Genomic DNA, 26,049 nt, shown 5'->3' with positions numbered 1-26,049 from the left:
TGGCTTGATGTTTCCCAGGGGAGTGACTTGCAGATGCATGCTTACAGTGACTTAGATTGGGTTGGAGACTATGACACTAGGCAGTCCACAAGTGGTAATTGTTTCTTTTTGGGCAAAGCTTGCATTTCTTGGGTGATCAAGAAACAATCTACTGTGGCTACTTCCTCATGTGAAGCTGAGTACAGGGCAGCTTTCACAACGACAGTTGAATGTGTTTGGCTGCATCATTTGTTTGCTGATCTTCATCTCTGATTGGAGGGTCCTCCTCCAATTTTCTCACTGATAGTCAGAGTGCTATAGCACTAGCAAAGAATCCTGTGTTTCATGCTCGCACGAAGCACATTGAGGTTCATTATCATTATGTCAGAGAGAAGTTGCATGCAGGGGAGATCAGTATGATCTATGTGTCAACACATGACAATGTTGCAGACATCTTCATCAAAGCACTTCCACGTGAGAAGTTTAATGCATTTCGCAGTGCTCTAAACTTCTCCTTTTGGTAATTGATCACTTCCTTGTACATCATCACATTGGCACTGCAAGGGGGTGTTAGAATTATTGGTATATTCTAGGCAGTGACCAATGTAATCCATAAGTGAGTTAGGGGCACTTTTCCCTCATAGAGGTTTTTCCCCCTAACCACAGTTAGTGGGTTAGTGTGGTTTTGTCACTTAGACAAAACCACCTCCTCACTAGTAGACTGTCTATCTTATCTATTCAAGCATTCTACGTTTTGCTGTCTACTCTCTTGCTTCTTGCTTCCAACTTCAACAACGATGTGTGACCATTTTCTCCTTGAGGCTCAGTGAGATAGAGATTTGTTCATGCGAGCACATGTTGGATCATGAAAGCCCAACTTGAGGACAATTACAGACTTTTTCTCCCATGACGCGAACCAGGGAAAGAAATGGACTAGAGACCTAGAATGCATGACTCTTCAGACTTGACCTCGGGTGGGCTCTCACATGAGGTCCGCAAACAGTATTTGATGTGGGGAGATAGACCACTTGAAGCGGCAGCATCACTTGTTAGGCAATGAGCCACCTCTCAGAGACTACAGAGGAGGAGGGAAGGACCTTGACAGACTAATCATGCTCAGTATCACCAACGCTCCATTAATGGTTTTCTTCCTTGGCAACACTAGCCCTCACCAAATTGAGAACCACTAGTAGATGAACTCATCTTGTCTATCCTCAGCCAACTAGTGGAGTTGGTCCCATAGACAACATATACAGGTCTTGTCACTTGGATGGGTAGTTCGTTGATTGGCCAATAGCCAAGGACCTCCCCTCTTTGTCCTTTGCATTGGGTTCTCTCTCTCTCTCTCTCTCTCTCTCTCTCTCTCTCTCTCTCTCTCTCTCTCGCAAGTGACAATGTGAGGTACTTATTTTCTCATCTCAGACTGGTACCAGCATTGGACGATGCCCATGTTTAGTGGCCCCGTCCCTTAGCTTTCATTGTATTCGGTATTTTCAGTGTTATAGACCCTTTGGTCTTTTGTAGATTTTAACAGACTTTCTTTCTTTCTTTCTTTCTCCTCTTAAAACCGAGTCTAAAGAACAAAACCTGTTTTGGTCCTTAAAACCTGTGAACATTCTTCCAAACCCTCCTTCACTAGAGGACACCCTCAATTTAAAGCAAACGTGACCCTTCCTGCCCCCTTCGGACTTGTGATTGCACTTTAGAAGGCATAACAAGCAGGTGTTACTGCTATTTTGACTTGTTTTACAACTCTAAATCAGGCTTCCAATAGGTACATTATGCAAACAAGGCGTGGACATTGAAAGCCATAGAAGATCAAAGGTCATGAAAAGGAACTCTCGGCATTGATGAGGCACATATTGAGAAGGTATTGCAGTCGTAAAAAGATGAGGAGAGCTCTTTATTGTCAAATTCAAAGATATAAATGGAGAGTGTCAAAGAAAGAGTGCATAACAAGGGCATATAAATGAAGATTTTGCGCACATGCAAGTAGAACAAAAAGAATGAGCACATAACGAAGGTAATGGAAGCGAGAACACATGAAAATGGGCAGTTTATGGGAATGCAAAGGCGTTTTCTTAGTACCAAAAGCCACCCTCACCAAATAGGGTTGTTAATCCGTGGGACCATCTATACCTTGTACATGGCAAGCTAGAATTTTCACAGGACTCTATGGTCCTCACTAGGCAACTTCGTTGAAACCTTCCAAGTGAAAGACATCATCTTGTACATGGAGACACTCCAAAGCTCAGCTGCCTAATGGTAAATGGTTATACTTGGGAATCCACATATCGAGTAGAGACTCACACAACTAAAGTGGGGCATGTGTTAGAACTTAGGAGAGCTGGGCAGTGGGCATGCTGTTTCACTATCATGGTCATATGCAAGCTACATGTGGGTTGGTATTTAGGCGACTATTGATAAATGGTATATACTTTGTAGGACTGCCACACTTATAGGGGCATTTCTGTTTACAACATTTTGCCGTCATGTAATGGTTCCCATGATTGGGAAAGATTTTGTTCGAGGGGACTGTAATATTTAGACCCTCCTCCTCTCCTCTACCCTCTCCTCCTCTCCCCTCCTCCTCTCCTCCTCCTGCTCCCTTCCCTTCCCCTCTCCCTCTTGCTGCCCTCCCTTTCTCCTTTCTGACTCCTCCCCCTCATTCATTCTCCCTCCTTCAATCTTCTCTCTCCCTCCCTTCTTGCACCCTCTCCCTTCATCAGGTGTACCCCCTATTTTTTGGGGTCTCCTGGGCTTCAAGAAAGCAAACGCAGTTTCTTTGTGTTTAAGTCGGCCTTTCCCACCTCGATTGACGAATGGGTACCCATTCAGTCAATCCGTTACCGCACACACCGGCCGCGAGAACCGTCACTTTCTCAAAAGATGAGGTGCATCAATTGCAAAAGGATTTGGAGCATGAGTGTTTCACGACTCTCTTCGCACGCATCTTTCGCTCCCACCCCTCCAGATCACAAGCTAGAGATTGGATGCTTGCGGCGCTTCCTCAAGAGCTCGCTCCCCACCTTAAGGATGTATGTTTGTTGGGACGAGGTTTCTTTCAGGTGTGCCTAGATTCCTCGGACGTCATGAGAGACTTGCTACAAACTGGGTTTCTCTTTCTAGGTTACAAGAGGATTTTTTTGTTTCCCTTTCAACTGGGCTTTGACCTAGTTGAAGAGGACAAGCACGAAGTTTCCGTCTTCATCAGGTTCCTTGGTCTACCTTCACTTCAGTTATTGGCGAGAGGTTTGGTGTGGTAGCAGAGATCCCCCCTCTTCCTGGCGAGCCTCAAGAGCTCAACAAGGCTCTGATACCAAATGTTGAAGTTGGGAGCAAGAAGCAAGAGAGCAGAGAGCAAAATGTAGAATGCTTGAATAGATAAGATAGAGAGTCTACAAGTGAGGAGGTGGTTTTGTCTAAGTGATAAAACCACACTAACCCACTAACTGTGGTTAGGGGAAAAAACCTCTATGAGGGAAAAGTGCCCCTAACTCACTTATGGATTACATTGATCACTGCCCAGAATATACCAATAATTCTAACAATCGTTGATCAGGATGTGCCAAGAACTCCATTATCCTTTTATGAATTCTGAGTGAACTCCGCTGGTTCGGTAAATCCCTCCTTTGAGATCCACAAGCAATGATCTATGTAGCTAAGTTTTACCAAAAGATCATGAGGGTGCTAACCAAGTCCTGTACATGTAATAAATCCTCTCTGATCACCTAGTGCAACTCATGATAGGTGAGCAGATCGTATGAAGCCTCAAAGCTATACTACATGTCTGTCCATATGGAGTTCTAATCTTGCAAACCATCTATGTGTCCAAGCATACCAACTCCTCTGGTCCCCCCTCGCTTCTAATACAATAGATGAAGTCAAGGCCACCCATGGCAATCTCTGTCATCTGAATGTCGTGGAGCAAAGTCCCTGACTCTATGAAGAGGGCTAGTCCCAAACTCTACTAGCAGAATATGATATGGACCAATGGCTTGCTACGGATCATCCAAGTAAGAACAAGATCTATAGTCTCTCTATGCGGGACCAGTCTCTGTTTGTTTCCCAAAAGGGACTACTATATATTCCAGTTGGACCGACAAGCAATTCAAAAAGAAGAAACTTGGTTCTAGGGTCACGGAAATGGGAGTGAAAGCACTAACGCTTAATCTAGCTAGTGCGGCATACCCTCTACTCAAACATAACTGGTCTCATCATGAAGATCGGGACTAAGAAAAGGACCCTCAAGTATGTATAGGATGCAACGATCTCCACCAATGCCTGTTAAAGGTAAATTACTCTCAATGTACAGTTGCCTGAGATGTGTTGAAGATCATGAGCTTGCTTTTACCAAGACTCACCTTCACATCAGGTGTCTCACAAAACGTCTGGAGTGCATCCAAATGCCGCTGGAGATCCTTGGCTGATGAGGAGAGTAGGACCACATCATTTCCGTATAGTAGAGGGATTAGGGAATCAACCAAGGGTGAACTTGCTCCTCTCAATATCGTGAGAAGGACTTGAGCTCGTCAAGATATAGGCCTAACAAGGTCAGTGATAAAGGACAACCTTGTTTGAGCAATCATGCTCATGATCTCCCCTGTCCACCCAGTCAACGTCCTAACCCTACCTAAACCCACTCATATACTATCGAAGCTACCCAAATGATGTCCTAACTGCATCCTAGATCAAGTAGTCAGCTGAATAGTCGGGTTGTGTCAAAGCCTGAAATCCACAAAGCAAGCATAAACTCTCTACTTTCGTGCTTGGTCCAGCGTAACTGAAGCCTGATCTACCTAGAGACCTACTTGCCTCATAGCTGTGAATCCCTCACACTCCGCAAACTGACTAACCTACATGTCAAGTGTTAATGCATAAACCTTAGAAATAACGTGTCCAACCATGATAGTCCTATGGGTCATGGGATCCCTACCTTATGGATCAAGACAATGGTGTAAAAGGTCCACATATGAGAAAAACCTATGCAAACCCCTTTGTTGAATAGCTTTGCCAAAATCAGGGCTAGGGCACTAGGCACAAGTGCCATATGCCCACTACATAGCCCCTCGTGATCTTTGGCTTGGTCATTGTGTAGCTTGAGAGTTCCAAGTTTGATATCACCGATGGGGACAAGTGAGCAGGCGGTAGGGCGAGGTAGGTGTGGAAGGTCTAGTATAGGATGGTAGGGATGTCATAAAGGGTGCATGCATTAAGTGTGCTGGATGATTGTATAGTATGGAGGTGAAGAGCAAAGCATGAGTTGGAGAGAAACCAGTCATAGTCTAGTACGGCATGGGAATCTATGGGAGATGGGACCTAGGGTGAGAGAGAATTTTTCTGTGAGTGGTAGAGGGGAGAGCCGGAGATTGGAGTGAGTAAAGAGGGACCGTCTCAGGGCCTTCAGTCCAAGGGAGTCCCAAGAAGATGGGTGGGATGAAGTGGAGCCATCACGTTATGTGGCAATGTTGCCAGCGTAATTCCCAATGTGAGTGAACCTTGTGTTGAACTAGTCCTTCGTACCTTTTCCTTGTCCTTGTCTCTCTTGCCTTTGGGCTTCTGTTGTCGATTGTCATTTTCCATATCTCAAGTTATGTGGAAGAGTCCTAGACGCAGGATAAAGTGGAGGGGGAATGCCCACGAATCTCGACTTCTAGACTCTCAACTAACCATCGACGGCAACGGACGACGAAATAGAATGCAACTGTATGGGGCAAGGTTGCAAGGTGGTGGGTGTTGGGAAGAATAGGCGGGACAAGAAACAAAGAAGCAACAAAGCTGAAGATGCAAAAGCACAAGGGAGAGGTAGAGGCAACAGCAATGGAGGTGGAGCGGCAATGGAGAGGCAGCGATGGAGATGTAGGCAACAGCGATGGAGGTGGAGTAGGCAGCCGCATGGTAGAGCAGGCATTATGAAGGGACATGCCATGATGGAGGTGGAGCAAGCAAGGTAGAGGAACAGTGCAATGGAGGGGCAGGAAACACTAGAGGTGAATAGGAAGCAAGCAATCGCCATGCAAGAGACCTCAGGTGGGGAGGTAGCAAGTGCGCGTGGAGGAGGAGCAAGGAGTGGGGAGGGGGAGCTAAGACGCGGAGGGAGCAAGTATACGAGGGGCTAGGTGGGAGGGAGCAGGTACGCAAGGAGGCGCAGCACGGCTAGGCGGGGAGGGAGCAGATGCACAATGGAGTGCAGCAGAGATGGGCGAGGAGGGAGCGACCTGCGCACACCCAAGCGCGCACGCGTGAGAGAGAGAGAGAGAGAGAGAAGGGAAGGAGGGGGGGGGGGGGGGTATATGAGGGGTTACTGATATTTGCGGAAGACTAAGAAGGCCTATCAAACTAAATCATATGGAGAAAACACACCCTTGGTGGAGCTCTAGGTGTGTCTAGTTCATCCCTGAGAGTCTAGTGTCTGAACAAAACTGAGACTCGAACTAGAAAAAGCAATAAACTCATGTCGGAAGTGAATCATGTCATGTGTCATCCATGAGTAGTATGAGCTCTACATACACTTGTGACTAGAGGCCTTGTGCCTCTTGAACATGTCCAAGATCTGTTGTTCGGCTCCTCTTCATGTGACACACTCATGGACATCTGTAGCAGCCTTGCACTGTGATGGGACGGGAGCTCATTGGGCTGGTGTCTATTCTCCTACTGATCTAGTGTCTCTAGAGGATAACATCGGGTTTCCGAGGCCAGCAACCTCTATCCCCAAAAGATTGGAGAAGAAGCTTGATTCGTATATTCCATGTGCTAGGTGTAATTACGGCATGCCCTCCAGAGTGGCGGATATTAGTTGTGGAACTTGTTCTATCTCGTCGTCTTCTGGCCATTCAATGCTAGGGGTGGCTGCATGAGAGAGAGAGAGAGAGAGAGAGAGAGAGATGATATGATAGAATTAAAGTCCTCTTGAAACCCTACAGGATCTATGGGACTAGTGACCACTAGTAGACTGAATAGTGGTCCGTTACATCCAGTGAAAGACAATTCTCACAAATCTTTTCTATAATGTAGGTATTTGCTGAGCTAATTTGTATGCTAATCTGAGAACTTTGCAGCAGCCGTGTTCCACCATTTCTTTTATGTAGCTTCCAAGCTTGTGGGCTGGCAGTTCCAATAGACACTTCAGATTATTGCTACTATCTCCATGTCTCTCCCTGATTTGTACATAAGCTCTGCATTTCAAGAGCACGTGCTGCTCATCTTCTATTTCACCTGTAGGACAGATTTTGCAGAATCTTTCCTCTCTTGGAATTCTGGGCCTCCTGCATCTGCCTCTCTCCGCTTCTAGCTCATGTGAGCAGGTCCTTAGTTTCCAGATTTAATCGGGTTGATTTCCCGTTTGTAAAGCTGCATTTTTGTTCCTGGGTCGTGCCATATCTTCTGTAGCATTTTCTGCATTACTAATTTCAGCAGCCTTTATTCCCCATAGCTCCATCCATTCCTCCCCATCTTTGTGCCAGCCCGTGGTTTTAGTGGCCTCCATTGCATCATGTGGTATTCTGTGTGCATCCATCTTCTTGAACTTGTATATTCTCCCTCCAATGGGATCATAGCTGTTTCAGCTAGTAAGATGGGGTATGGTGTCTCTGCCTTTACCCCCATCTCTCCTATGATAAAGCATTTGTGAATTGTTTCTATTCTTTTCCAATTGAGAGAAAGTGTGCATGCGTGCGTGCGTGCACACGCGTGAGAGAGAGAGAGAGAGAGAGAGAAAGAAAGAAAGATGTATTAACATCCACGGGAGGCCTCGCGGGCCTATGGGACAAAATACACAAAAAAGCGAACTCATACAAGCCTCAGTGGGCTGAAGCAAAGGGCACACTAGGGCCCTTGCTGAGTACTAATCTATGAATGTCTATCGGAGACCAACAGGTCTATGGGACAGTTAAAAACATGCTAATATATCCGGTCAGGGAGGGTACAAGGCAGCTCCCAAGAAGTGCATATAGTGACTCTGAGTAATTATAAAGTACATACATTGTGTGTGTGTGTGTGTGAGAGAGAGAGAGAGAGAGATTTCCATAATCTTCAAAGGGTCTCTAAAGGGGTAATGACATGGTGGGAAACCAGATTCCCACGTTGAATGTCATTTATGTCATTTTCAGCCCTTAAATGCTTCACAAACTCTTTTTCCCACAAAACCATTGAGCTCAAGTGTCACATGCACCCCTACGCTAGGGAGCATGGTGAGACACAGTCTGACCCATTTGTTGTACGCCATGACCCCATTGTGAGCACTAATCCAGGGACGAGTCAGGCACGAGCTATGGGGGTCCGCGTTCCCAGCTCCCAAAGTCACAAGCCACGGCGGAGCAGTTCGGGTCGCCAAGGCAAAGTGTAGCGAGGTATCCACCTAGCAACAGATTCAGAAGAGGGGAATGTCACATGCACCAGGGTCAAGCCCAAGTAGCAGTGACAACTGGCTGTCTAGCCTTCCTGAAATGACCCACCTAGTTTTTTAGGCAAGGGCCAGGAGCCTGGTCAGCCAAAACCGACCAGCCAGTCAGTTGTGCTGGCCCAAGGTTGGCTGGTGGTTCCCAGCCCTATACAAGGGGCCTTCAGACCCCCTTTGAACTCACTCAGCTTCCTCAGTTCAGGGCTCAGCTCCCAGCCTCCAGCAGCGCTTCCAGCCAGCATAGGTGTGAGGTTTGGGTGTCCTATTTCCGCAGCATAGTTCCATCTCCCGCATGTCGTAGTTAGGAGAGTGCTCTCAGCACAGTTTGTATGCCAATTTGGCAACCATGTATAAATAAAGCAGTGTACTATAGTTAGGTAAATCTCTCGTGTCTCTCATGCTTGAGTTAGCCTGCCTGAAATGACCCACTTGGTTTTATAGGCAAGGGCCAGGAGCCTGGTCGGCCAAAACCAACCAGCCAGTCGATTGTGCTGGCCCAAGGTTGGCTGGTTCCCAGCCCTATACAAGGGGCCTTCAGACCCCCTTTGAACGAACTCAGCTTCCTCAGTTCAGGGCTCAGCTCCCAACCTCCAGCAGCGCTTCCAGCCAGCATAGGTGTGAGGTTTGGGTGTCCTATTTCCGCAGCATAGTTCCATCTCCCGCATGTCGTAGTTAGGAGAGTTCTCTCAGCACAGTTTGTATGCCGATTTGGCAACCATGTATAAATAAAGCAGTGTACTATAGTTAGGTAAATCTCTCGTGTCTCTCATGCTTGAGTTAGCCTTGTATATTCATCTATTTTCCGCACAGCAAGTCTCCGCATGTTACATCAAGTGCTCCGTGGTTTTGTGGGAAAAAAGGCAGAAAAGGTAGGGGACCACTTGCCACCTTGCCATAGAATTTCCCATTTCCCACAAAAGTACCACAATGTCATAAGACCTTAAGCATACTAATTTAACGGTTCAAATAAACGTGAAGAGGCAGAGAGAGAGAGAGAGAGAGAGAGAGAGAGAGAGAGAGAGAATTCCATTAGGTGTAGTAGAAATTAGCCATTATCACATCAGTGCTTTTCTGCATGCTTGCTTATGAAGCTACAACCAATGCAATCAAGAAAGCTTCTGAGAGGCAGAACAATTACCAATTATATTTATGCCTAGATTCTGAGCAGTTTCCCATAAATCTGGAGCATTTTCTCCTCCTTGGATGGCACGAAACAATCGAGGACCATTAATTATAGTTGATATCCCTGCTGCAGCAGAAAACGCAACGTAGAAGAATTTTCGAACCGCCCTAAAAGGGGCTTGAACCTCTCCAATGAGTTTCAAGTCCCGCCTAAACCCTTTGCCGGTACTTTGCCCTCCTTTTCTGGCCTACAAAGAACCATTTACAATCATATCATTATAAAGCCCAACATAGCACAAATTCCAAATTCATTTTTTAGACATACAACTATAGCAAGATGATGGGCAGTTATAGCAGCAAACCTCATCTTGCAATTGCTTGAACTCCTGCATCGCTCTGAAAGGGGCCAAATCAGGATCATTCAGGATGACACTAAACTTGAGACCATAATCTCGGAGAGCCCTCCGTAGAGCCTCTGAAGCTCTTTCTCCTTCTTCTCTGATTTATATACAAACCACCATATCAATGTCCATTTTTCCAACTTTAGTCAGATATGTGTTAAGAAGCTTGATCATTTATTTGATCCAGGGAGTGATAAACACTACCAAGCAGGTACATAGTTTGTATTAGTTAGTTAGCTGCAATCCACGTTCATCCTTAAAATTTATGTGCTACAGCACCGGCAATCACAGAAAACTACAACCTTCGCAACAACGTCAAATGCGGAGGGAAAGCAAACCGATATGCATGACAGCATGCTTTGTTGTAAAGAGCAGCCTGAGCTTCTTCTGGCTGCGGATTCATTGTCAAAGCTGCATCAAACTGAGCCATTGCATCCCTCACCTGTTGTAACACGAGAGTTCTTAAAGGCATATATATACTCAGTTACATGAATGTTTTAAAAAAAAGAGTTCCAAGGAAGAAAATTTACCAAAAGCAAAAAGCACATTCAGTAAAGAAGGGAAACAACCCAGTAAAATTAAAAGAAGTATAATTTTGTAAGACTAGAATATATCCAACTGTACAAATTCAGATTCAGTAAAATAAAGAAAAGAATGTGAAAAACGAGGAGACAAAAGGCAACAAAGGAACCCAAGTGACGGTGGCAATTTTATGACCTCATCAGTACCAAGCACAAGTTCTCTACTCATTTAGGTAAACCCACGTGATTAAATTTACAAAACCAAAAACCTCCCCAACCCATGCATAGCCAAAAAAACTGATGACCTGCCTAAGTATCGGCACTGACAGAATAATATTCAGATGTTGCAAAATATCGTCACAAAGACATCTCTTTCATACATTCCCCTCCCAGATTTAATCTACCAATGCGCTCTCCGTAGTACCTTTCATTTACTATTGTCTTGGTCTCGTTTGTGAGTTGCAAATTCTATTCCGTTGATGTCAGGAATTTTGTAGTCATGCATGTGGAACTTTTGAAGATACTTGTGTTTGACTCATGAAAGTGGCTTTTGCACTCTCTCCAAAATTCCATGCCAAAATAGTAATGCATTAAGCATAGATCTTACAAGTCAAATTTTGAAAACAAATCTCTTTGAGATTGCTAATGAAGTCTTTATTACTGCTTATGGCAGTCATATCATCTGTATATAAAAGTATAATGGTAATGTCCTCCCATTGAACTGTGTAGTAACAATCTCTGGTGTCTCTTGTGCTTGAGTTCTCCTTTGTGCCTTCATTTATTTTCCGCACAGCAAGTCCCCGCATGTCATATAATCAGCATTGTGAGGAGACGCCTGTCACGGGGCCGTGAAATTCTAAGTACTTTAATGTACTACAAGACCGTGACAACTTTCCTTTTAAAAGTCCAAGCATGGGCTTAATAATGATTAATTACACGTGGCATGGTGCCTAGCACATAAGCGTAATTAATCCCTAAGCCCAAAGGCATTCCAAGAAATTAAAAGAGTGGTTGTTGGGAAATGTTGATGTGGCATTTCTAATGGGCCTTCTAGAGGGCCATGTACCTTCAATGGCCCCCTAGAGGGCCATGTACCTAGAGTTCCAGGTGGCTCTAGTGCCTTCTACATGCTCCTTTGCCATTCCTGGACCTTCCTGGGCCTTCTAAACTTCACATGTGTGGTTTTCTTTCTCATCTTCTCCCTTTGTTGAGATTTTGGACTGGTTTTTCAGCCTCCTTCAGCTGAATTCCGTTTTTCTTCATAACTCCTCACCCGTTTGGATTCCTCGACTTCCGTTTGTCCAGATGGCTTCCCTTCTACCTCCCCTTCGTAGTGATATGCTTTTCCCTCCGTGCGTTTGGTAGAACGGGCAGAGCTGAGCACTTCTTTTGCTGGTCGAATTTGCAAAAGTGGCTTTTTCTGGACCTTTTTACTTCTACCGCCTCCTGGGCCTCTCTTCTTGCAAAGCTACAGCTTTCTGTTGAATTTCGAGCAGTCCCACGCGCTGGTTGACTGTTTTTTCTCAGTTTTGGAGGACTTTCCGGCGATGAAACTTCTCCAAAACCTTCTCAATGCATTCCGCTCTGAAGCACGCTTCTTTTGAGCCCAAGAACTCCCATTTCTTCGCAATAGAAGTGCTTCTTTTCGCATTTTTCAGTGGAATTCTTGCTGGTGGGCTCTTGTAAATGCTCTTTCTTCATGCCTTTGCACTCCTCTTTGGCTGAGAATGCAATTGGGCATTGGCTACTATGTCCTCTTGGCGATTGAGGACTTGGTTCGAGCTTTCAGGGCTTGGTGAGTTGTTATTTTGCTGCTGCAATTTCTTTTTGCCATAAGCTATTGGTTGGCCTTGTGTGCCGCCTCTTTCTTGGCTCACAGGTGCCCAAGCAGTGCTACATGAGTCATTCTTTGGTTGAGTACTTTGCTGATTTTATTTTGGAGCTTTGAAAAGCTTTGTGAATGCCATCTGGAAATCACTCAAAGAGAGTGCAGCTGGGGTGCAGTGTGATTGCATCTGGACAGCCAATGGAATTGCACTCGGAAAAGAGAATGCCTTTGGATTGAGCGTTTGGGTTAAGTGCACTTATGTGATGGTACTCTATATTCAAGCCTTGCGAAGGCTTAGTGAATTGGAGCTACGTGCTCAGTTGCAGGGAAGGTCTCCCAGATGCAACTTGTAATCATTTCACTGTGAAATATAAAGAAATACCGAAAGGGGCGCCACGGTGTTTGGGGCCAATCGGCTGCACTTGTCTATGTTTGTTGAGCAGGCCTCCATCGCTTTTTCAGTGGTTTTGTTTGTAAACAAATGGGTAAATGCCAAATGGTGATCATGCAATGGTTAATGGTTGTGATATATGCTTTGTGAGCTGTAAATAAGTGCTGAAGTGATTAAAGGTTTAGTTCCACTGCCCTCTGAGTGATTAGAGGCCGGTTTCATTGGTTCCATTGCCGGGATACCACACGCTGTTTCTCAAGAGGTGGGCCTCGGTAGTTTGGTGGAAGGATATCTTTGCTGCACTTTTTAACAGTTGAATATTACAACCATAAACATGGTGAGTACCCATGAGCAAGAGAGAAGCTCCACAACTCCTCAAAGGAGAAGGCACCTGCCACTTTCAATAGAATGATGGACAGAATTTTTAGAGCACACAGAAAGTTTGTGGGCACTTTCTTCGATGACATCATTGTGTTCTCTAAAAATGAGCAGGAGCACAAGAAACACCTCACTATTGTGTTTCAAGAGTTGAAAAGACACAAGCTATTAATAAACACCAAGAAAAGTGAGTTCTTTATGCATGAGATTCATTTTCTCGGTCATATAGTATCAAAGGATGGAGTCAAGATGGATCCTGCAAAAGTTGAGGCCATAAGGAGTTGGCCAATTTTAAAAAATCTGCATGAAGTCAGAAGCTTTCTTGGGTTGTGTTCATACTATCGGAGGTTTATAAAGTACTCTGCAGAAATTGCTTCTCCCTTGCATGCTTTACAAAAGAAAGCTGTACCGTTTCGGTGGGGACCAAAGGAAAATGCAGCTTTTGAAGACCTGAAGCAAAAGTTGTGTTCTGAACCCGTTATTATCTTGCCAGATCTTGCAAAACCCTTTGCTGTAACTTGTGATGCATGTGGGAACAGCGTAGGAGGCACTTTGATGCAGGATGGCAGAGTGGTTGCATATGAGAGTAGAGTTCTCAAAGATGCTGAATTGTACTTGCCCACATACGAGAAGGAAATGTTAGCAGTGATACATGCTTTGACCACATGGAAACATTACCTTCTTGGAGCTGATTTTTATGTGCAGACAGATCATCAGTCACTTAGATATTTTCTCACGCAGAGAAAATTATCTGAAAAGCACATGAGATGGGCTAACTTCCTCTCAATGTTTCATTTTCAAATTGTACATGTGCCGGGTAACAAAAATGTCGTGGCTGATGCACTTTCCAGGAAACCACAGCCTGAAGCAGTCTCCAAGAAACCCAGTGTTTCAGCAGTGAGCATTGCTTACAACAATGTGTTAGATGTGATGAAAGATCAATATGTTAATGATGCTGATTTTTCAACTATTTATGATCAGCTTTCTGATGGTCAAAGGCATGATCACTATATGTTGAAAGAGGGTTTCATTTTGATGCATGGACGACTCTGTGTCACTGATCAGATGCGACAAAAAGTCATAATGGAAAGTCATGCTCCTCCATATGCAAGACATAGGGGAATTACAGCAACAATTACAGCAGTGGAGCAATACTTTTATTGGCCATCTTTGAGGAAAGATGTGGAAGAATATGTGAGAACATGCATGGTTTGTCAGAAAGTAAAGTTTGACAGGCAGAAGGCACCTGGGTTGTTACACCCTTTGCTAATTCTGGATAGACCATGGCAAAGTATAGCTATGGATTTTGTGTTTGATCTTCCACGTACTCCTACTGGACATGATGGATTGTGGACAATAATTTGCAGGTTTAGCAAACAAGCCCACTTTGTGCCAGTAAGAAAAAAATGACAGCAGATCAAATGGCCAAATTGTTAAGGCAGCATGTCTTCAAGTATCATGGGATGCCTGAATCCATAATCAGTGATAGAGATCCAAGGATGACCAGCCTCTTTTGGAGAGGGCTGTTTGAAAATATGGGCACTACGCTGAATTTTTCGTCATCTTTTCACCCTCAGTCTGATGGACAATCGGAGCAGGAAAACTCTACCATCTTGGATATGTTTAAATGCTATGTCTCAGACCACAAAAGCAAATGGGAGCATTATTTGCCTTTGCTGGAATATGCTTACAATAATACGGTGCACACATCCACAGGTAAAGCACCTTTTGAAATAGTGAAAGGTGCCAGGAAGATACCTCCCATTTTGCATACAAAAGAGAAAATCTTCGAAGCTGATCGTTTTGTGGAAAGCCTTGAAGAGGCTTACAAGAAGATCAAATATGCCTTGCAAAGAAGTCAGGACAAGCAGAAAAGAGCAGCAGATAAGCACCGCAGGGAATTGGTATTCAAAGAAGGTGATTGGGTTTTGCTGCGTTTTCAGAAGGCAAGGCTGAAAAATAAGAAAGGCAAGGAAAGGTTGTACACAAAGCTGAACATGTGTTACTATGGTCCTTTCCAGGTTTCTGAAAAGATAAATGAGGTAGCTTACAGGCTGAAGTTGCCTCCGCATTGGAAGATACATAATGCCTTTCATATGAGCTTATTAAAGCAATATCATGGAGATATTCCCGAGGATTTACCTGATGAGGTGCAGCCTGAAGTGGAAGAACAGGATGAACTTCTGGTCCCAGAGCAGATTCTCGCACACAGAGATAGAAAGCTCAAGGGTAAAGTTATCCGTCGCTACTTGGTAAAATTTCAAAATTACCCATCACTTGATGCGAAATGGATGGAGGAAGGTGAACTGGCAAATTCACCTGGGATATTGCAGCTTTACCTTGATGCTTTCCAATTAGAGCCGACTGCGGTCCGGGCTCCTACAAGTAGTTCAGCAGAACGAGCATCTGGAGCATTACCTGGTGTTCGAGAGGGGGGTAGCACCTCCACTCCCTCAGTACAGACGGGCTCACCGTGATTTCATGAGGTCGCTTAATAACACTGTATGTTTCATCCGAAATACTGAGCTGACAGTATTTCTGCTGTGAGACTTCATGATATTGATGCATCTTGACTATTGATCGCCGAGGATCACATAGATTTTGAGCAGTGTATATGGATGGATGCATGCCTCTCCTAGCCATATTTTCACTGACTCTGTATACTATAGCTACGGCTTTCTTGTATACTCTTTCATGCTATCTTTCATGCTCACTCCTGTGTTTTGGGGCAGCACTCTCCCTTTGTTGAGATTTTGGACTGGTTTTTCAGCCTCCTTTAGCTGAATTCCGTTTTTCTTCATAACTCCTCACCCATTTGGATTCCTCGACTTCCGTTTGGCCAGATGGCTTCCCCTCTGCCTCCCCTTCGTAGTGATATGCTTTTCCCTCTGTGCGTTTCATAGAATGGGCAGAGCTAAAGTTCTTTTGCTGGTCGAATTTGCAAAAGTGGCTTTTTCTGGACCTTTTTGCTTCTACTGCCTCCTGGGCCTCTCCTCTTGCAAAGCTACAGCTTTCTGTTGAATTTCGAGTGGCCCCACGCGCTGGTTGACTGTCTTTTCTCAGTTTTGGAGGACTTTCCGGCGATGAAACTTCTCCAAAACCTTCTCAATGCATTCCACTCTGAAGCACACTTCTTTTGAGCCCAAGAACTCCCATTTCTTCACGACAGAAGTGCTTCTTTTCGCATTTTTCAGTGGAATTCTTGCTGGTCAGCTCTTGTAAATGCTCTTTCTTCATGCCTCTGCACTCCTCTTTGGCTGAGAATGCAATTGGGCCTTGGCTACTATCTCCTCTTGGCGATTGAGGACTTGATTCGAGGTTTCAAAGCTTGGTGAGTTGTGATTTTGCTGCTGCAATTTCTTTTGGCCATAAGCTATTGGTTGGCCTCGTGTGCCGCCTCTTTCTTGGCTCACAGGTGCCCAGGCAGTGCTACATGAGTCATTCTTTGGTTGGGTACTTTGCTGATTTTATTTTGGAGCTTTGAAAAGCTTTGTGAATGCCATCTGGAAACCACTCAAAGAGAGTGCAGCTGGGGTGCAGTGTGATTGCATCTGGACAGCCAATGGAATTGCACTCGGAAAAGAGAATGCCTTTGGATTGAGCCTATGGGTTAAGTGCACTTATGTGATGGTGTTCTATGCTTGAAAGCCTTGCGAAGGCTTAGTGAATTGGGGCTGTGTGCTCAGTTGCAAGGAAGGTCTCCCAGATGCAACTTATAATCATTTCACTGTGAAATATAAAGAAATACCGAAAGGGGCGCCACGGTGTTTGGGGCCAATCGGCTGCACTTGTCTATGTTTGTTGAGCAGGCCTCCATCCCTTTTTCAGTGGTTTTGTTTGTGAACAAATGGGTAAATGCCAAATGGTGATCATGCAATGGTTAATGGTTGTGATATATGCTTTGTGAGCTGTAAATAAGTGCTGAAGTGATTAAAGGTTTAGTTCCACTGCCCTCTGAGTGATTAGAGGCCGGTTTCAAGGCCCGCACATCAGGACGAGTATGGGGATCTGGAGCAGTAGCTACATTGTTCAGGAGGCCACATCTACGGAGGATACTCAATGTAGTCCCGAACGACCAGGAGGGTAGACATATGTGGGTAAGAGTGCAGGCCAGTAGTGATCGAGTTATCCACATCATTGTATGCCAGTTTCCCCCCTCCACTTTGGTGGGTCTAGCAGTGGATCACTTGATGGGATCCCCATCATTGATGAATCCCATTCCGGATTTCGCTATCCCTGCCCCTCCCTGGGATCCCCATCATTGATGAATCCCATCCAGATTTCGCTATCCCTGCCCCTCCCCCAGAGCTGGTCATACCTGTCTAGCCTTCACCCTCACAAGGAGCCCATCAGTCATCCTGCCACCATACCCATCTCCCGCTTTACCCATGTCACCTCCTAGCTCACCTCCTAGCTCACTAATGCTCTCCACATCCAGCCTCTTCCTCCTGCCTGTGCAGGTAGAGATTCACCGCTAGACCACCTTTGGAAACTATGCCCCGGAACAATTGGTACAATGACAAGTGTCGGACTACACGAGCCCGCTAACAAGGCAAGGAAAAGCAAGGGAAAATTCAATTGAATTAGGGAAAAGAATTTTTCAGCACTTGGCTCATCACAAAAAGCGGGGTTCACAAGATCTAAGCAGAGGATACATTTAATGGCATGTTCTTGGGCAAGGACTACAAGGAGGCGTGACGCACTTACCCAGCCACTTGGTACTCACACACCCACTCATTCTACTACATCCCTAACCAGCTCCCACTCCTTGCCTCCCACAGGATCCCCAACCCCAGCTCGTCGTGACACACTTACCCGGCCACTTGGTACTCACACACCCACTCATTCTACTACGTCCCTAGCCAACTCCCACTCCTCGCCCCCCACAGGATCCCCGACCCACCACATCCACATTCTTCACCAAAGGGATGGCGCTTAGTGCCATTCAATGATTCTGACATGGAAGAGCTCTAGATCATGAGGGACTTGTAGTTGAGCACATCTCACATCCACCAAGGGCCCTGGCTCCTCTCCTGGCTCACATGTTCAAATGTGTTTTGTGTGAGGGTTTCCCTGCTAGGTGGTCAAACAATATTACTACCACTATCCTTAAGATGGGCAATCCCTTGGAACCCAATAACTACCACACCACTACAATTAGGTTCGGTTTTTTCCTTGTTCTTTCTTGCTTTACAGCTTTTTGCAGTGCATGCCTGTTGTGTGCAATCCTTTCAGGACTCCAACAGGTTCTAGTAAGCACCCAAAGGCCAGGGTGATCTTGATGCCTGAATGCCTCTAAGTTGTGTCAGATCACAAGTGAATGCCTGAGTAGGCCTTGCCAGTGGGAATTCTAGTGGTGCACTGGGATTAGATGCCTTGAAGACAAGTAGAGGATTTGCAAAGAGGAACAGTGCAAGGTTGAGCCCTTGTTGTATGTACCAATTTCATTCCTAAAGAAATAAATAAATACCGGAAGGGGCGCCAAGTATTTGGGGCCAATGTGGTGTCTTGTACTTGGTTTCATTGAGCAGGGGCACTCTAGCCTCCATCCAGTTATTTCTCCAATTGTTTCTAAGTGGTATTGTTTAACGTTAAGTGGTTGGAAATGATGCAATGTGGCTGTGAGTAATGAAAATGCAATGCAAGTTCTAGTCTACTGCCCTTTAGGAAACTGAAGGCCCATTTTAGTGGTTCCGTTGCCGGGATATCACCATCTTCCTACAGAGGTGAGCCCTAGAAGTGTTGGGTGAAGAAAGCCCCATTGCATTTTTTTTGTTACAGCCATACCATCACAATCATGTCGCACCGCGAGAGATCACTGACTATCTCCGAGCAGGAAACAGACAGCTTTGATGAGGAGCACAATACCAGTGAGGGTGAAGAAGAACAAAATGATGAGGGACAGCATGTTTCTCTCGAGCATGCCACTGAGGATTCGCAGGACGAGGAGGATGAGACAGAGGAGCTTGATCCCAATGCCCTTTTTCAGTTACAAATGCAAAGTGCAGTGGGAGCCCTGTCACAGCTGCAACAGACTTTCTTGGAGATTATGCAAGCCTATTCTGGTGGTAATGCTCCCCCTGGAAGCAAAAAGCCAGCTGAGAAGAAGCAGACAAAGCATAAGAAGACTCAGAGGCGTGTATCTTTCAGTAGACAGCCACCAGAGATGCCCACCATCACCCTTGTAGCGGATAATGTCAATACTTTTCATTCAGTTAATCAAGGACAGCAAGTCCTTCCTCAGCCCATGAAGCATCCAGGATATTTTGGTGGAGGATCGGTTTTTCAGTCAATGGTGGGACAGGCCACCGAAGGGCTTGGTATGCCTGGTACATACTTGGGCAGTTTCCAGCCAGGAATGCAGAATTTGCAGCAGCATATGGAGGGTGGAATGCCCCCTGCAAATGCCAATATGATGTATGCAAACATAGGGATCCAGCCCGGTATGCAGACAGGGATGCCAGGGATGATAAGCAACACTTGGAGTGTGCCACAGATGCAAGGAATGGGATTTGGAATGGTCAACCCCACCATGGGCACAGGCGATATGGTACAGAATATGGGATCCACGATGCCTCCACCATATTTACAGCCCCCAGTTTATGATAATCTTACTCCCAAAGGTAAGCTGAAAGATTATAAGGAGAGAGGGGCAGTTGTGAAGTTTGAAACCTTCAATGGGATGCAGGATAGATTGAAGGCTCTGACATTTGTGCAACAGTTTGATGCTGCCTATTCCAGTGGTCATTTCACAGAGGCTTCCAAGGTACGAAAGGCAGCCACCTTCTTGAAGGGTAACGCACTCCAATGGTGGACCAATTTGCTTTTGCAGGGCAAAGCCCCTAACACTTGGATTGAGTTCAAGCAAGTTTTCTCATCTGCTTGGCTTACCACCACTTTTGAAGTGGATATAATGACAGCATGGCATAAGTTGGATGCCACAAATTGTAAGAATCTTGAAGAGTATAACAAAAAGTTCTGGGAGGCCTTATTGCCAGTCAGCTCGTATAGGACCGTATCATTGTCTGAGCAAGTGGAAAAGTATTGTTGTGGGCTGCCAAAGGAGCTTCGTGATTATTGCACCAAGACAAAGGTCTCCAACATCTCTCAGCTGATTGAGAATGCTACTACAGCCTATGCTCTCATGCAAGGGATGACTCCAGGATTCAAAGATAAGCAGCAGGATGACAAAGAAATTTGCCAAGACAACCAAAGTCAAGTTTAATGTGGACCAGCGACCTAATAGTAAGCCCAATACCAGAGAGAGATTGTCTCCTGAGGAACGGCAAGCCCTATTTGAAGCTGGAAAGTGTTTCCTTTGCAAAGAAGAGGGCCATCAGGCCAAAGATTGCCCCAATCGTAAACGGAAACAACCTATGGGAGCACAAGAAGCGAAAAAGGACAGCCACGCGCGCTAGGAGATTTGTTTTCCTTCATGCCCTTCCCCCACCTTCCATCTCTCTCCCCTCATTCTCCTATAGGTGTAGGACGTTTTCAGTTGTTCTTGTGCAGTCTTTGAGCTGTTTGAGCTGTTTCAAGCCTGTTTTCAGCTGTTTTAACACTGTTTTGACTATTCCAAGGCTAGTACGCACTTCTAGGAAGTGCCAGAACTCATTTTTGGACTTTCATAAAATTTTCGTACGGACTGTACGGACGTCCGTGCGGCTGTGCGGAATCCGTAAAGGCGTGTTCAGCTGCCTCCAGCAGGTGCCTGGGGTTGTCTTTTGCTGTGCTGGACCTTTGTGCACATGTTTTTGGCTGCGTGGTGGCTTCTGGAGCTGTTCTGGAGCTGTTTTGGACCAGTGCAGGCTGCAGGAGGAGCTTTCCCTGTTGCTTTTGGCACCTTCTCTTAGGAGAACTCAGGCACAGATCCCGAGGCAATCATTTTGGGGCAGATCTGTGAACCGTCTTCCCTCTATAGCTCTTTCTTGTTCACCCCTCCGCTCTCTACCTCCATTTCTCTCTTCTCCTGATTGCTGGAAGACACCTGCACCCTGCGGGGAGCTTGGATAGAGGATAGGTACGAGGAAGGAGCTCGCCCCTCTGCCACAGTTAGCAGGAGTTGGTTCCAGGTTCGTTTTTTCCTTGTTCTTTCTTGCTTTACAGCTTTTTGCAGTGCATGCGTGTTGTGTGCAGTCCTTTCAGGACTCCAACAGGTTCTAGTAAGCACCCAAAGGCCAGGGTAATCCTGTGGAAGGCCTAAGGACAGTGTGGATGCACGTGATAGCTTTGAGGCTGCCTTGAGCTCAGTTTGCCAGTGGTTTGGATGCCTGAATGCCTCTAAGTTGTGTCAGATCAGAAGTGAATGCCTGAGTATGCCTTGCCAGTGGGAATTCTAGTGGTGCACTGGGATTAGATGCCTTGAAGACAAGTAGAGGATTTGCAAAGAGGAACAGTGCAAGGTTGAACCCTTGTTGTATGTACCAATTTCATTCCTAAAGAAATAAATAAATACCGGAAGGGGCGCCAAGTATTTGGGGCCAATGTGGTGTCTTGTACTTGGTTTCATTGAGCACGGGCACTCTAGCCTCCATCCAGTTATTTGTCCAGTTGTTTCTAAGTGGTATTGTTTAACGTTAAGTGGTTGGAAATGATGCAATGTGGCTGTGAGTAATGAAAATGCAATGCAAGTTCTAGTCCACTGCCCTTTAGGAAACTGAAGGCCGGTTTCACTACTCTCTCCTATTTGGCCCATACATTGATGAAATCTCAACCTTTATTGACAGATACGGTGGTTCCAAGGGGAGCCTAGCTGACATATGGATTCTCCTCTTGCTATATGCAGATGGCAGTGTACTCATCTCAGATTCGGCTGAGGGCTTACAGAAACATTTGGATGTGTTGCAGGAGTTCGGTACACGGTGAGATTTATGGTCAACCTTGGCAAGACCAAGGTCGTGATCTTTCATATATATCTGGTACATCTCCAAACCTACACTTTTACATATTGAGATTGTCACATCATACACGTACCTTGGGGTGGTTTTCAGTGGACCAATGGATGACACCAAGGACATTGAAAATGAAGACGATAATGGAGCTGTCGTGTGGGCAGCAAACTAGCTGCCATGGCTGATACCGACAAGGGAGGCCCAATTTACACGAGGATGCACAGCATCAGCCCCCCTTGAGCAACAGTGCTTCCAGTCACACTTTTAAGAGCCCAAGACACGGGTTGGCAGCTTAGCCACATCTGCCTCAGCTGATGTAGTAGGGCATCCTGTTTTGGGAACCTAACCCATCAGAGAGGGTGTGGCTGAGGATAGAGAGGCCCCAGGGCATGACATTCTTGCGCATGATTAGAGGTAAGCCCTCAGAACCACATGCAATGATCCAAGCAGACTTCACCACACCACCGAAGACGATAGATGCCCTCTTCTAGATAGTCACTTGTACCAGATGAGTGCAAGAGATGGATGCTTGGGGATACCAAGCCTAGCTATGGAATCTTCACAACAGCACAGCAAGGCACACTTCTTGGTTTGCCAGAGTATCCTCACGAACACAGCATACCGCATACAGATGGAACACCTCCCGCCACTCAAGTACGATCTCAACTCTCCCTTCCTTCCAATCACTCATGAAGGGATTAACCATCTTATTCGGTTGGAACTCTTCAGGTAGATACTCGGGTGGCGTCGTCAAAGGAACTTGGCACCAAGATGGCCTTCTACAAGGATCACCTTCTTAGGCTTAGAGAGGACGGGTTCATTCACCGACCTGAATACATGGAGGTACACATGTCACATACCACAAGGATTGCCATCAAACAAATTTGGATATCAGGGGCACTCTTATTGGTTCGCCAGAGTCTCCTCATGATTCACAGCATACCGCATATGGATGGACCACCTCCCACGACTCAAGTACGATATTAACTCTCCCTTCCTTCCCACTCATGAAGAGATTAACGATCTTATCCAGTTAGACCTCTTCAGGCAGATACTTGGGTGGTATCAGTGCAGGACCTCAGCACCAAGATGGCCTTCTACAAGGATCACGTTCTCAGGCTTACAAAAGGATGACTTCATTCCCTGACCTGAATACATGGAGGAGCACATGTCACATGCCATGAGGATTGCCACCAGACAAATCTGGATATCAGCACAGACTCCGCAATGGGACTGGAAGGTTTGAGGAGATGGGCCAGGTGGACAGGATCTGCAGGCTCTGCCTTGTTGAGTAGAGCACTACATATGTCAATGCATAGTGTATTATGAGATACAGGGGAGATTCCACTATCTTTATAGGGAGGGATTGGCACAATTTCCATGGACTTCCCAGACCAGAGATGCCTTTGGATGTTCTTACTTGAGATGTGTTAACATAGGGAGATCCTCCTCAACCTCAGCTACCGCCCGCCCCACTCCACTGATTTTTTAGAGTTGGGGGACCTAGATGTTGAGGCCAACCCTGTACATGCTCCAGCACCAAAGAGAGCGGCCCCACTGAGACGTCCGCGAGACAAGATCCAATCGCACCCCGAGAAGCAACAAATGGATAATCTTGGCAGCCCAAGTATCTTATAGAGACACCCCTCTAAATCCAAGTGAAACCAAAATGAGTCCCCCAATCTGGAGTGTCCTAGTTGCTAATCCAAAAGCCATTATATTTATTCCAATTAATATCTGCAGCTGCTGCATAGCAAAATGAGTCCCCCAATCTAGATATCCTCCTCAACCTCAGCTACCGCCCCCCCCACTCCACTGATTTTTCAGAGTTGGGGGACCTAGATGTTGAGGCCAACCCTGTACATGCTCCAGCACCAAAGAGAGCGGCCCCACTGAGACATCCGCGAGACAAGATCCAATCGCACCTGAGAAGCAACAAATGGATAATCTTGGCAGCCCAGTGAAACCAAAATGAGTCCCCCAATTTGGAGTGTCCTAGTTGCTAATCCAAAAGCCATTGTATCTATTCCAATTAATATCTGCAGCTGCTGCACAGCAAAATGAGTCCCCCGATCTAGATATCCTACAACAGCACCAGACTATTTTCTCACAGATAACCGATCTAGAGGATCTCGATGATCTAGGAAACCTCTTCGCTGCTGTGGCGGTTGATTCTGATGATGCACGCCTATTGCAGTCCCTACTTGGTTCTTTCCATGATGAGACATACCATGGATATCCTTGTAACACTTTGGGTTCATAAACCATTCGGCCTCTTGTAAACGCTTAATACCACTTTCTTTCTTTCTTTCTCCCCTTCCATGCCCCCCCCCCCCCCGTCTCTCTCTCTCTCTCTCTCTCTCTCTCTCTCTCTCTCTCTCTCTCCTGCCAAAGTGAAGTTTGTCAGCCCTTCAAGCTATTTCATCCCATATTGATCAGACGAGCATTAAATTAGCATTTACAAAGGTGGCTTTTGCCTTTCATCCACGTGACTTAAGTCCAGATTTCGTAGCTTAAGAAACGCTACAAACTTGAGGTTCTACCTCGTTTTCTCTGTTCTGGTAGCTCGACGGAGTTAAGGCTCCAAATAATCGTCCTACTGATTTAAAGTGTTGCAAAAAGAGCTTGGAAAGGGCTTTTATACCCTGCCTCTGCGAAACAGAGAGAGACCCAAATTGACTGCATCAGCTGCTGTAGTCGGGGTGACAATATCCGCCTCTGTTCCTGTCTCCTGAGCGGAGGCTCTGCATTGTAAAGTAAGCGGCCTCCTGGACTTTCCAGTACCAATGGTTTGACGTTGCTCATGCCCAACACAATTCTTCGGCAGTAAGGAAAGCGAGGAGAGGTGTGGTAATAGGACGGGGTCTGCCTGAATAAAGGGAACGGATGGGGTAAGTGTGGGAAGCATGGCAGGTCTAAGAAGTAAAGAAAGTGTGTAAGATGGAGTCATTCTCTGTCTCTCTGATGTTCCTTTCCACTCCTGGAAGCTCCTCTCACAGGGAACACTCTGCTCAATGTTTCCTCTCTCTCAGTCAAGGTTCGATCGGCAGCAGTAAACCAAAATCCAAAAACATTCTCTCTCACTCTCTCCCTCCCCCCTCCTCTCTCTATAGCTAAGCAGCACAACCTTATGGATAAACCCACTATAGTATGATAGATACCACTATAGTATATATATCTATCTCTATATCTATCTATGTCTATATAAAACTGGACACCTTCAAAAAGCTCTAAAAGTTGCTAGTGAGGAGCAACAAAATTTGTAACGCCAACCCAAGATCAATCACGAGCAAGCTTCATTTTGTACATCCTTCACCACTTTCCAATTGGCACCAGGTAAGAATCATGGTATGCCACAACAACTCACAAAATCATCTAACCCCCAATCAAGACTTTTTAAAAGAACAATTTAACGATGAAACTTGAACAACAACAATTGTGCCTTGTACTTGTGACTTGGAAAAAATGACCTTACAATTTTCCTTACACTTGTATAAACAGAATTTTTTTAAGAAAAGTATCAATCTTTGGGTACATACTCTGACACTTGGAAAAGTATCAATCTTTGGGTACATACTCTAAGTGACACTTGGAAAACATAGTTGTGTTTTTTAAACATCCAGGGATTATAGTCCAATCTTTTAAGTGCCATCTTTTATGCACAAAAATGCTCTATTAATAATAGATTGTAGTAAAGATTCTGTATAGATACATTTAGTAATCCGATTAGCATAAAATAGTTATTCCTTAAAGTCCTACCCTTGTGAGGGCTATCCCACAACATGTCAAAGAAAAATGTGCAATATGGAGACTTTTATCACACTAGGTATACAATTGGCTTATATAACCTATGCTAATATGATACACCACATATGCAAGCACCCTTTCTTGGCTTAAACATAACCTATGCTAATATAATACACCACATATTCTACTGGCCTCAAAAGGGGACCTTCACTTTTATTTGAAATTTTAGGAAAATTTTTCTTAAGTGTTATAGTTTACGGGCATGCTTGCTCTTACAAGAGTTTGACACTAATGATAGATGCATTGAATCCTATTAATGGAAACACATAAAATATTAGAGTTACAACAAGCAACAAGAAAGCGTTTCAAATCATCAACGAGAAAAATGTTTCA

At 45.3% G+C, this 26,049-nt stretch overlaps 2 protein-coding genes across 3 annotated transcripts in view; one reads left to right on the top strand and one right to left on the bottom strand.

Moving 5' to 3' along the window:
• The window catches only part of LPA1 (tetratricopeptide repeat (TPR)-containing protein), a 97,947-nt gene extending 72,891 nt beyond the window's left edge, over positions 1-25,056 (bottom strand). Inside the window, exons 1-4 of one of the 2 annotated variants that reach the window (XM_087373253.1) lie at positions 24,554-25,056; positions 10,239-10,342; positions 9,862-9,997; positions 9,516-9,747 (exon numbers count right to left, since the gene is read on the bottom strand). In XM_087373253.1, coding sequence (XP_087229379.1) covers positions 9,516-9,747; positions 9,862-9,997; positions 10,239-10,342; positions 24,554-24,859 — 778 coding nt within the window. In that variant the 5' untranslated portion in view covers positions 24,860-25,056. The remainder of the gene's footprint in view (positions 1-9,515; positions 9,748-9,861; positions 9,998-10,238; positions 10,343-24,553) is intronic. The other variant, XM_087373254.1, reaches the window with a different exon arrangement.
• LOC147903040 (uncharacterized) lies at positions 18,816-20,436 on the top strand. The gene is made up of 2 exons (XM_087373179.1): positions 18,816-20,237; positions 20,269-20,436. The coding sequence occupies exons 1-2, from the start codon at positions 18,816-18,818 to the stop codon at positions 20,434-20,436; spliced, it is 1,590 nt and encodes a 529-aa protein (XP_087229305.1).
• Positions 25,057-26,049: the final 993 nt, after the last annotated feature.

The sequence above is a fragment of the Dipteris shenzhenensis genome, chromosome 4, assembly GCF_047967505.1.
Source record: "Dipteris shenzhenensis isolate YYH24624 ecotype China chromosome 4, Dip_SZ_1.0, whole genome shotgun sequence".
Classification (NCBI taxonomy): domain Eukaryota; kingdom Viridiplantae; phylum Streptophyta; class Polypodiopsida; order Gleicheniales; family Dipteridaceae; genus Dipteris; species Dipteris shenzhenensis.
The sequence above is the reverse complement of the archived record's forward strand: the minus strand, read 5'-3'. Positions and strand labels throughout refer to the sequence as shown.

Bases quoted from the DNA above. Each gene is read 5' to 3' on its own strand.
- LOC147903040 (XM_087373179.1), top strand. From the start codon at position 18,816: ATGTCGCACCGCGAGAGATCACTGACTATCTCCGAGCAGGAAACAGAC. The intron at 20,238-20,268 runs GTTTAATGTGGA...CCTAATAGTAAG, and splicing joins GCCAAGACAACCAAAGTCAA to CCCAATACCAGAGAGAGATT.